This window comes from Parasteatoda tepidariorum, chromosome 2 (assembly GCF_982258835.1).
Source record: "Parasteatoda tepidariorum strain Cologne lab strain chromosome 2, Ptep-v5.0, whole genome shotgun sequence".
Taxonomy (NCBI): Eukaryota; Metazoa; Arthropoda; class Arachnida; order Araneae; family Theridiidae; genus Parasteatoda; species Parasteatoda tepidariorum.
Genome location: NC_141756.1, coordinates 108,224,355 through 108,234,999, shown reverse-complemented (window position 1 = coordinate 108,234,999; position 10,645 = coordinate 108,224,355). Strand labels below are relative to the sequence as shown.

At 32.4% G+C, this 10,645-nt stretch overlaps 1 protein-coding gene across 1 annotated transcript; it reads right to left on the bottom strand.

The window, feature by feature from the left end:
* Positions 1-4,247: 4,247 nt before the first annotated feature.
* On the bottom strand, positions 4,248-5,121 carry LOC147816008 (zinc finger MYM-type protein 1-like). Its single transcript, XM_087156692.1, has 2 exons — positions 4,947-5,121; positions 4,248-4,840 (listed from the first exon to the last, which is right to left on the bottom strand). The coding sequence occupies exons 1-2, from the start codon at positions 5,119-5,121 to the stop codon at positions 4,248-4,250; spliced, it is 768 nt and encodes a 255-aa protein (XP_087012818.1).
* Positions 5,122-10,645: the final 5,524 nt, after the last annotated feature.

Genomic DNA, 10,645 nt, shown 5'->3' with positions numbered 1-10,645 from the left:
ATATTTTGATACGTAATAATCCTTCATATAATTACCACTTAATATTTTTTCTTTCAACATTTTTAACTTCTCAGTTTTCATTGTTTACTTAATTTAACAAATTTTGTTATTCAAATTTACAAAATACACAATAAAAATATTTATTGTTAGTTCATTAAATATCAAAATCAATTGAATGTTCAATGGATAAGATTAGAATCTATTCTTAATAAGTGATTAATTCAGCTGCAACATTTATTTATGATGTCTTTCTATGCAATATTTGTTTATAAAGTTAAATGTATTTCTATATAATGTCTACATGTGATTAATGTAATGTAAGTTAAAACAAGTATTTTAAAAATTTAATATTTTTTTCACAATAAACAATAATAAATTGATATAGAAGTTTAATAGACATACATATGAATACATTATTCTTATATACCTATACGATTTCAGAAATTTAGAGCAGGTCAAAAGTTTGATAATTAATTTTTAAATAAATATCTCCTTTTGTTTTAGATATAAAGGAACACCTGGTTTTCATAGAAAAGTCTGTAAACTCAAAAGAGCCAAGATTCATTCTTAGAGTTGTAAGAGCTCTTGTGTCTATCAGGAAGCGCTTAACACCAAAGCGTAAAGTCTTTTTTATTGTTCATTCGTCTCAACAAAAAGATGTACTGCTTGGTTTCATGAATGAGGTAAGTTTTTAATTTCATTGATACTGAATTTCTTTATGTTTTAAAATTAGTTTACAATTTTATTTGAAACCAGTTAATATTTTCTTTACTTGGTCGCTTCTTTATTACATTTTTATAAAAACAAAATATTTTAAAAAAGCAATTATATTTTCTAATATTTTATTATTCTAAGTATTACATTTACTGGAATACTGGATTTACTGGAATACTTAAATACAGGAAATATTGTTTCTTATTTTGGTCTTTTAAAAAATGGTGACCACTCAAAGCGTAATCTATGGGATATTTAAGGATGATATTTCAGTTATACTAAACTATTTCATTTACTATAGCATCATTTAAATATGTTCAGCGGCTCCTTTTTTCTTTCAAACTTTTCCCTCTATTAAAATTAGTATAGTTAGCTCAATATGACTGACGCAAGAGAACAGTAGTTGTTATGTTTCCTCTTAATATATTGTGCATAATCTGCATAGCAAAAACACAAGGAATTTTTTTCTCCATATTTGAGTAATTTTTTATTATAAAGTATCAAAATTTTATATTATTAGGTATATTTATGATGAACATAAACATGATAAAATGTTAAATATTTTAACATTATGAAGCTATAACTGCTCCTATTATGAATGTCACATGTCATGCTAAATTTTTATTTCAGCTTTTGATGTTTTACTTTGAGATTTTTTTTTGTGTTAATAAACAACCACTCATTTACAAAGTTAATATATGTTCTGTTTTTCCAAAAAATTTACAAATTTACAAAAATATTTAAAACAATTCTGTAAGAAAAAAATTTTGCAGAACCATTATTGCTTCTGCAGAAAGTTTTTGTTTCTGTAGAAAATGTTTTTTTTTTTTTTTTTTTTTTTTTTGGTAAAACAGTTTTTGTTTCTGCAGAATCTTTTTTGGGGACTTTTGTTTGTGGCAAACCAAAAATTTTTATTTCCCAAATAAAAAAAATCTTTCTGCAAGAACTCAGTCGCTTTCTGCGACAATGTCGCTGTGTCGCCGTGTTTCTGCCACAGGGCGAAAATGTATTAGTTTTTATAAAGGTTTCCTGTAAACTGGAATGGTAGTTTTTAAAAGCTAAAAATAGTAATATATAGGTAAATTAAAATAGTAATAAGTTTTTATAGTAAAACATTAAAATGTAAATAATTAAAATACAACTATACAAATAATTAAAAAGTTTAAAAGTGGTCACCGGTTGAGAATTGTTAGGAAGTGTCCGCTTGTTTCAAATTTTTTTGTTGTCATTTTACGGTCCTGTGGATTTAGTCTAGCTTGAATAATAAACAGTTATGCATTGAGGAAAAAATTTTTGTTTTGATCTCTCCTCTTCTCAAGAAATGTTTAAATAAACATAATGAAAAGTCACATACTATTATTTAAAAAGATCGTTTATAATCAATTAATTACTTTAAAATTTATATCTCGAACTTCTTTTATTATAACGAAAAATATTTTCTTTTTTCAGGGTTTTCCATTATTTGGGATGCAGCATGAACAAGTTTGTTACTTTTTGTCCATTTCTTTTGTATTATTTGATACCAATTTTGTGTTTTTGAATTTTTAAAAATGTAATTCTAGCAGGTAGTTAATTTATTGTGAAACAATTTTGTTTATGAAAACATCGGGTAGATGTTTAGTCATTAAGATAAATTTAGAACTGGCCACACGCAACAAAAAGAATTTCACAAACACATTTGATAAGGAAGACTCAGATACAAAGAAACATGGACAATCAAATTAACCTTCTGTTAGACGCGGACTTGTTTCCGACATGGGTAGTCGCGTTGCACCTATAAGGTGTTTTTGATTTTTTTAAAGTCAAGTGACATTTATTCTAGTTTAAATAGTTAATTGTTACCTAGTTAAGATTCTTTAGATAGATAAAGTATCAAAAAACTTATTTAATTAGTAAAGTATATTAAAAAACTGTATCACAAATAATTGCACAACATAAAGAAAAACAAAGAAGAGTAAAATTGTAAAAAAAAACATTGAGAGTTTTGTATATCAGAGCAACTTATTTCAATATCACATGTTAGTATAAAAATATTATCTTGGAGAGGCTGTCTGATGCAGAACTACCTTCATGCGAACAAGAATTTTTGCTACAGGTCTTTACAAATTGTTGTTTCATGACTAAAACATAAGTATTTTTCTCAGGTAGCACAAGTATACTTTGTATTTTTTCATTGTTTATTTTTTTGACATGGCTCGCACATTTTTCTTTTCTTGGCTTGATTTTCAAACAGTGAATTTTCTGCGGCTTGAGAAGTTTGGTTTCTGCCGAGATTTCTTCACTCTCTGAAATCATAAAACCATCTGCCCGTTCAAGGCTAACGCCTACACACATAACTCTGAGTGAAAAATAAATCCACAAACTCCTCCATTTTGAGATGCTGGACAGTAACTCAAAATATTTATAACATGCCAAGTCTGGCACTTTTATAGATCACCCATACCGAGTTCTTTTTAGTTGAGGTGATGTTGCTGGCTGTTGTGGTACAGATGGTGAGTCAGTAGTGGACACTGGAGCCTTCTCATGAGTTGGTAAAATTTCTTCCCAAGTTTTCGCAAAAGTATCAATGACTTCGTTTAAATCCAGGCTTGATGCGGTTTTGTTTTCAATTGCTTTTAGCGATAAATGTCGGAGTCGAGTTAGGCCCATATTACTTTTTAAATAATTTTTTATTATTTCCAATTTGCTAAATGACCTTTCAGCTGCTGCAGAAGTGACAGGAATTGTAAAGAATAATAACATTGCTGTAAATACTTCCGTTAGGTCGCATTCTAGCACTCCATATTTGCTCATTATTTCTTTACATAATTGGTGAACAGTCCGTGCTTAAGTTAGTTGAGGTAAAACTAGGTGGTAAATATTAATAAATTGAAGTGAAAAACTAGGGCCTATTATATCTGAATATTTTCTTTGGAATTCGTCACACTTTTGTAATAAAGTTGCTTCATCAACATGTAATAAAAATGTTGGTGTTAGAAAATCGAATATATGACAGACTGCACTCATACCAATAAAACGTGTATCTAATTGAGATATTACTGTGTCTAGTACATTATTGAAAATTTCAATTTTAAATATTTTTTCTTGGTTTGGAAATCGGTGATCAGCAGCTAATTCATCAAAATGTTTTTTAACTTTTATTTGCCTTTTTTCTTGAAAATGGGTATCAATACCATATTTTCTTGCAGTTTTACTGGCTTTGCACTTGAATAATTCGAAATCATTTCTATAAATTTGCAACTTTGCTTTGGTCTCTGCTAAAAATTTACTCGCCTCGCTCAAATTGATGTCGCATTTTTGTAAACTTTTGGATGCATAATTGATGTCGTTCAATACACTGTGCATGAATTCGCAAAGCAACACGAACTCGAAATTTAGCATTTTTGTTTTAATACTCTCTGCTTCCCTACACTCATCTTTATTAGGACTCTTTAGAATTATTTCTGATAATGCTTTGATAATATCAAAATAACGAAGTTTTATTGCAGATATCGTATTGACCCTACTGGACCATCTAGTCGGATTTAGTTTTTTTAGCGTGGTGTCCGATTCGCCAGTGAATTTTGACAGTAGATCCCAACGTTGGATGCTGTTTCCGAAAAAGTTATACAAATCTTGCAACATTGCGAAAAAATCTGTATTTCCACACAACTGCTAACAACATCATTTATCACCAAATTTAAATTATGAGTGGCACAATGTACATACTCTGTGTTAGGCTGGATATCCTTAATATGTTTTTGTACACCATTATACACACCACTCATCACACTGGCTCCATCATAGCCTTGCCCCACACATTTTTTTAAATCAATATTTTTGTCGATAAATAATGTTGTCACTTGGTTGACTAAATCTACTGAGCCATGTTTAATAGCTGCATAAAAGCCTAGAAACACTTCTTTTACTTCTATATCAATTGGCTGTCCATTTTCCGATCTGGTTATTACTGCATACCTCACAACAATGCTTAGCTGATCTACCTTCGATATGTCCTGTGCCGTATCCATTATGATGGCAAAAAGCGGTGACGCTCTAATTTGTTCTAGTAGATGGGTTTCGAGTTTGGTCCCCAAGCTCTCAATCATTTCATTTTGAATTGTTGCACTCAGATATCTTGTAGATCCTAAAAACATAAAAAAACACAATTTCAAAAAAGTCCTGACATTAAACAGTTGGTAATTATAAACAAAATAAAACGATAAAAAAAACTTAGATATAATTATTATTACTTTTGGGCATATCCAAAACTTGCCGCAAAATGTTATCATATCGGGCGACAAGCTCTACAAAAGACAGAAAATTTCCATGGTATCCTTTCTGACTTAAGTCTTCTTGATGTCCTCTCAAAGCCAAAGAACTCTTTACTAGGGTAAGTACGATATCGAATAACCTTTGAAGAACCATTTTCCAAAATGATGCTTCTTTGCGAATTTCATTTTCAATTCCTTGTCGATAGTATTAGTATCGTTTTTTTTCCCCAAAATTCATACACAGCACATGCTTCCGAATGGCCACTCGAACAACTGTGTTGTTTAATTCTCTCTGATAAATGCTTCCAATCTCGAATTCCCGTACACCAAACATTATTCCTTTGTGAAGCAAATAACCAGCAGGGTTGACAATAGGCAGCGTCTAGTATTTTGGAATAACGCAACCAAAAACGATTAACTGGCCCATATTTATAACACGAAACGTAGTACGATTTTGAAAAACACCTATTGTTCTGGTTGATGTTTGTTGGAAAAGGTTCTGAAGGCTGTAAAGGCCCCATATCAAGAATTTGACGTTTTTCGTTATCACTTAATATCTTGTTCGGGAAGTTTCCCAAGTCATAAGAAGATTTGTCGTACACATTTTCGAAAAATGTAGAGGTCTGTGGTTCCTCCAAACCCTCCACTCTTATGTGGGTCATGCAAACATCATCCACGTTCACATGATCGGCGCCGGAGGTATCTCCAACTGCAATAATTCTCGAATCTTCTTCAGTAGGCTTCTCAACCAACACTGCAGTTACCACATTATTTGAGTCACTATCAATAAAAATATTTTGGCCAGATGTACTTGCAGAAGGCTGACTAAAAAACTTGTCAATTTTGGCAATTTTTGTTTACTATCTTCTCTTTCTTGGCGTTGTTTGCGTTTAAATGCACCACTGGGTTTCTTCTTTTTATCTATAATTTTAATTTTCTAACTTATTTAAATAATACAATATTAGATTGTGCTCGAGTAGGCTGGTACTCACTATTCACTGACGACGTTAAAAGTAAAATAAAAGGAAAGAGAAACACAATGATACGCTACAAGTGTCGTTGGGGAATCCCCGGAAAGAAATTTATCACCGTTAGTGTTAACGGTGGAGACTGTAATGGTTGGCAACTGTTTGGCGACCTTTCAAGGCGCACTTGGCGCATTTTGTTATCCCGTCGGAAGGATGCGAGAGAGAGAAAGGTAGATGTATGTTTGATATAATCGGAAGAGGGTCTCTCTTGGTATTCTAAGAGCTGGAAGCTCTTACTGGAAAACAATGCATATTTCTTTTGTTTAAAAATAAAGTTAAGTTTTATTGTTTTAAAAATCTGGTCTGATTATTTATTGGAAGGGAAAGGCATTACAGAGACCATGAACGATCTCCTGCTCGCGGACCTGAATTAATGTACCCACTGCAGGTGACTTGCATTTTTCACGATATTTCGCGTTATACAATGAGCTGTAGCCGAAATCTATAGATTTGACGCGATTTATTGACTTAACGGACATCAATATGAGTGGTAAAATCAAATAAAATTGAACCACTATATTGGCCAGTACAAAAAAGTTTATTGACATTAGCTCACTTACTCCTGATACAGCATTAATTTTTTAACCGTTCTCGAAAAAAAATCTTAACTCGAATTCACAACGCACATGGAAGAATAATAAAATGCACATATCACTATCCGTCAAATTGACAACACTGCCAACCTACAGAAAGAATTTAGGGGAATTCCTTAGGCATAACTTTTAAATTTCTCTCAACTGAGTTGTCATGAGGGCTGTCAAGTGGGGTTACAACCTATCATTTTTTTTTTGAAAATGGGAGAAATTTCCATAAGTTCAGTTCGATCGAGATTTCTGGTAAGGATTCGAGGGCCCCCTGAGTTTGAGGGCCCCGGGGCACTGCCCCGCCTAGCCCCTAGGTAGCTACGCCACTGCCTGCCAGATCAATTCCCACAATTTCTAAAATTTCTGAACATCCTATTCTATCACGAGGTAAGGCTACAGGCTCAGCACTGAATTGTTCAGCCTTAAAACATTAATATTTTTTCCAATGCCCACCCGTGTTAACATCCGTCAATTCAGGTATTTACAGGGCTATTTTATTGGCCTCTCTTTTAGAGGCACCATATTAGGTGGGACAATGTTGCTCCCACAGTGAGGACAGATAGTACAGAGAAGAAAAGAGGATCCATGCCTGATATTGGTCCCTCTATACATATTTATTTAGGATCCTGGTTGAACTAATTTTGAGCTAGACTTAGATTATCTTCAAAAACCTTCTCTTGTTGGAATTTAGTCTATTATATTTCATAATTTTTGAAGCTATGAGCTACAAAAGTATACAAACTTGCAAAGTATACAAACTTGTTTATTCAAATAATTATCTATAGTTCCATCTTCATTATCTATCAAATAAAAACTTTTTCAAATGAGGATATACCCAATTACTGATTTTAAATAACAAAATTTAGAAGTCAAAGTTTTAATCAGAGTTTTCATTTATGTTTTTATAAATTGTAAAAAATACAATTTTCTTTTAAATGGCCTCTTACGACAGAAGTCCATTGCATGCAGCTCCCGTCGCAATGTTCTCTCACTGACAGGTTGGGATGAACCTTCATTTACTAACTGAGCCAATTCCTGTCGAGTTTGGAAGCGATTTTGATTGACAAGTCGTGAAACTCGTCTCCGGTCCCATTAATGCATGATCTTTTTCCGACCACAATTCTGACGTCTTTCGTGACCACGTGTATTACACCACTGCTTGTAGACATGTTGAACAGTCTGCATCGAAATACCAATAAATCCAGCAACTTCATTCACAGTATGACCATGAGCATGGCTAAACACAATTGCCAGTTTTTGCCACTCTATGACATCCTTACACTTATCCATATTTACACACAATTTCCTTTTCAAACAAAAATATCACACTGATAGCTACTTGCCTTTGATCACGTTGAAGCAGTGTGCGGGCAGTTGAGCACGTCACTTGACCACTGCGTCACCAAACGAAATTTAACGATTCATCGGTGCTCACGCGCTAGGTTGACTAATTTTTTGTCTGGTGAGCTTATGATTCTTCTGATGATGGTGAGCTATCTTGCACATACTTAAATTATCCCCAAGGATTTTGCTATTACCCTCATTCGAAGACTATAAAATTATAGTCAAATTAATCCTTATGTATTTAACAAACGTTTTTTTTTCATACCTCATTTGGAATTTGTAAAATGGTTGTTTGTGCTTAATTCTAATAATAAGATGAATTATGAGGGTAAAAAATTTTATCAAAAATAAGTTTGATTTTCCTAAACTGCCCAAAAAAATTTTTTCGAAATCACTTTTCTCAAAGTTTTTCCGTCACCATTAAGTCAACTTAGCCTTAAACAGTTGGTATCCGAAATGAGCAATATTTTCCGACGAAAAGAAAGTTATAAAGAACTTACAATAGAATTTTTCTATGGAATAGTTTTTGCTAAAATGAATAATAACTTGAGTAAAATACACAATAAATCCAAGTTATAGGCTTGTGCATCGTGAAAAGTAAATTAAAGAATAAGATGAAGATTAGAACTAAATCAATAACTGAAAATGCGCAAATTTGTTAAATTAATTTTATTCTGTATGAATGAATCCAACATAAAAAATGTAAATATGCAATTATATAGAATTTTGATAATCTTTAATTTCTAACAAACTTTGTAATTTTTTTTCTTTTCAAAAAGAACAGTAATTGGTATCAAATAATGCAATTGATTTTGTGACAAATTAGAATTGCATGTCAGCTAACTAATCATTTCTTTTTTGAACCAACTGGATGAAGCAATGGAGAAGCTATCACAGGGAAGAAGTAAAGCTGGAGAGAGGCTACTTCTGAGAAACACTAGAAAGATGGGAATTCCTACAAGGTGAAGAAGATGAAAATTAATTCAACTAAACGAAGAGCGTTCTCCATTTCATAAAACCTTTTTTTAAAAATAGAAACTCTTTTTAGTGAGTTTCACTGACGCATCACTAAAAAAGAGTACAGAAATAGACAAAAAAACAGCTGTACAGCAAGAAGAAAACACGGGAGTTGTAAGGCCAAAAAAGAAAACCTTCATATTACTTTAATTAAATAACAATTTTGTCTAGAAATTCAACAAGAAAGTTCTTGTAGAAAAATATGTCGTGAAGACTATTGACTTCAGATCCCAATTATTTAAAATTGTTCACGGTTTCAAATTTATAATCCCCAATTACAAGATAAGGGCTGGTATAATTGGTACAGGTCATATACTTAGTTTTGCCCTGGTTGATTACAAGATGCAGGCTGCGGCCTCAAGTGAAATAAAAGCCTCTGTTAGTGCCTCAGGAGTTCGTGCAACAATATCAATGTCGTCAGCGAATGTAAAAATTTTGACAGATTTATTTAAGATTGTTCCGCGGGTATTAATATTCGAGTCTTTCACAATCTTTTGCAAAGCAATATTGAAAAGCAGACGAGCCTCCCTTTGTCAAGTCCATTAGAAACAACAATAAGATCATTCTGAACTCTGAGTTTTGTTTCAGTTAGGGTAATGGCTGTCAGATTGACGAGTTTCTCTGGTATTGCAAACTCTCTCATTGCTTCGATGAGTAGATTTCTGTTAATGGAGTCATAGGCAGTCTTGAAGTCAATAAATAGATGGCGTGTTGCTATGCCAAATTCATTGGTTTTTTTTTCTCCAAGATTTGCCTTATGTTGAAGAACTATATAAGTCATGGTACGTTAAAAGTCATGGTAAAAATATCTAATTCTGCTTGATTAGCTCTGAAATCTCAAAATCTGCGTTCAAACTCAAAATGGAGTTTTTTCAAGTCATCTTTATAATTCTGAAGCTTAATAATATTACCTAATTTACTGAGGGTATTGAATTTAACTTCGAGCTTCCCAGCTAACAGATTAAGCTTCTGTTTAAAAGCTTTGAGATGTGCCCAGATATCATCCATCAATTGATTTTTTTCTTGCATTTTAATATTCAAGTTGTTCATATCACAAAAATCTACAAAATATGCAAAGTCTGAAAGCCATTCTATATCTTCTAATATTTAGTACTCTGCTGAACACTGTTTCTCATGGAGGAACCACACAATGTCGTCTTTCAGCTGCCAAACTCGCTGAATAGACTGTGTTGCCTGTGAGTAAGCCAACAAGATATAATATTAACAAGCTTTACTACTGCATCAAGCATGGGTTTCATATTCATTTCATAGATTCACTCAGAGTATATTGATGTATAAGACAATATAGAAAAATAACATTCCGTTCTGATTAAAGAGTCCAAAGAATCCAGATTTGTTGCATTTGATGCACCATCAGTGCACCACTTTAATTATACATAAGTAGAACAAATTATACTTTTCGTAGTTTGTTGCTAGCCCTTTTAAAAAAAAGTCTGGCATGCGTTTACTGCTTCAAAAAATTTCCTGGTTTTTTTCTCAGGAACGACCAGTATTTTAAACGTATTACTTTTCACTTTGTAATTTTTTTTAAGCAAAATAATTTTGTTGTTTACCGTAATGCATTTAAAATTTTTTTAACTAATTATCAGACAGAACTGGTTAATTATGACCTAAATAATTCCTCAGGGGGTTTACTTGTGAGTAAACACGGGTGTCACAATCCCGAGGTACCCCAGTGATTGTT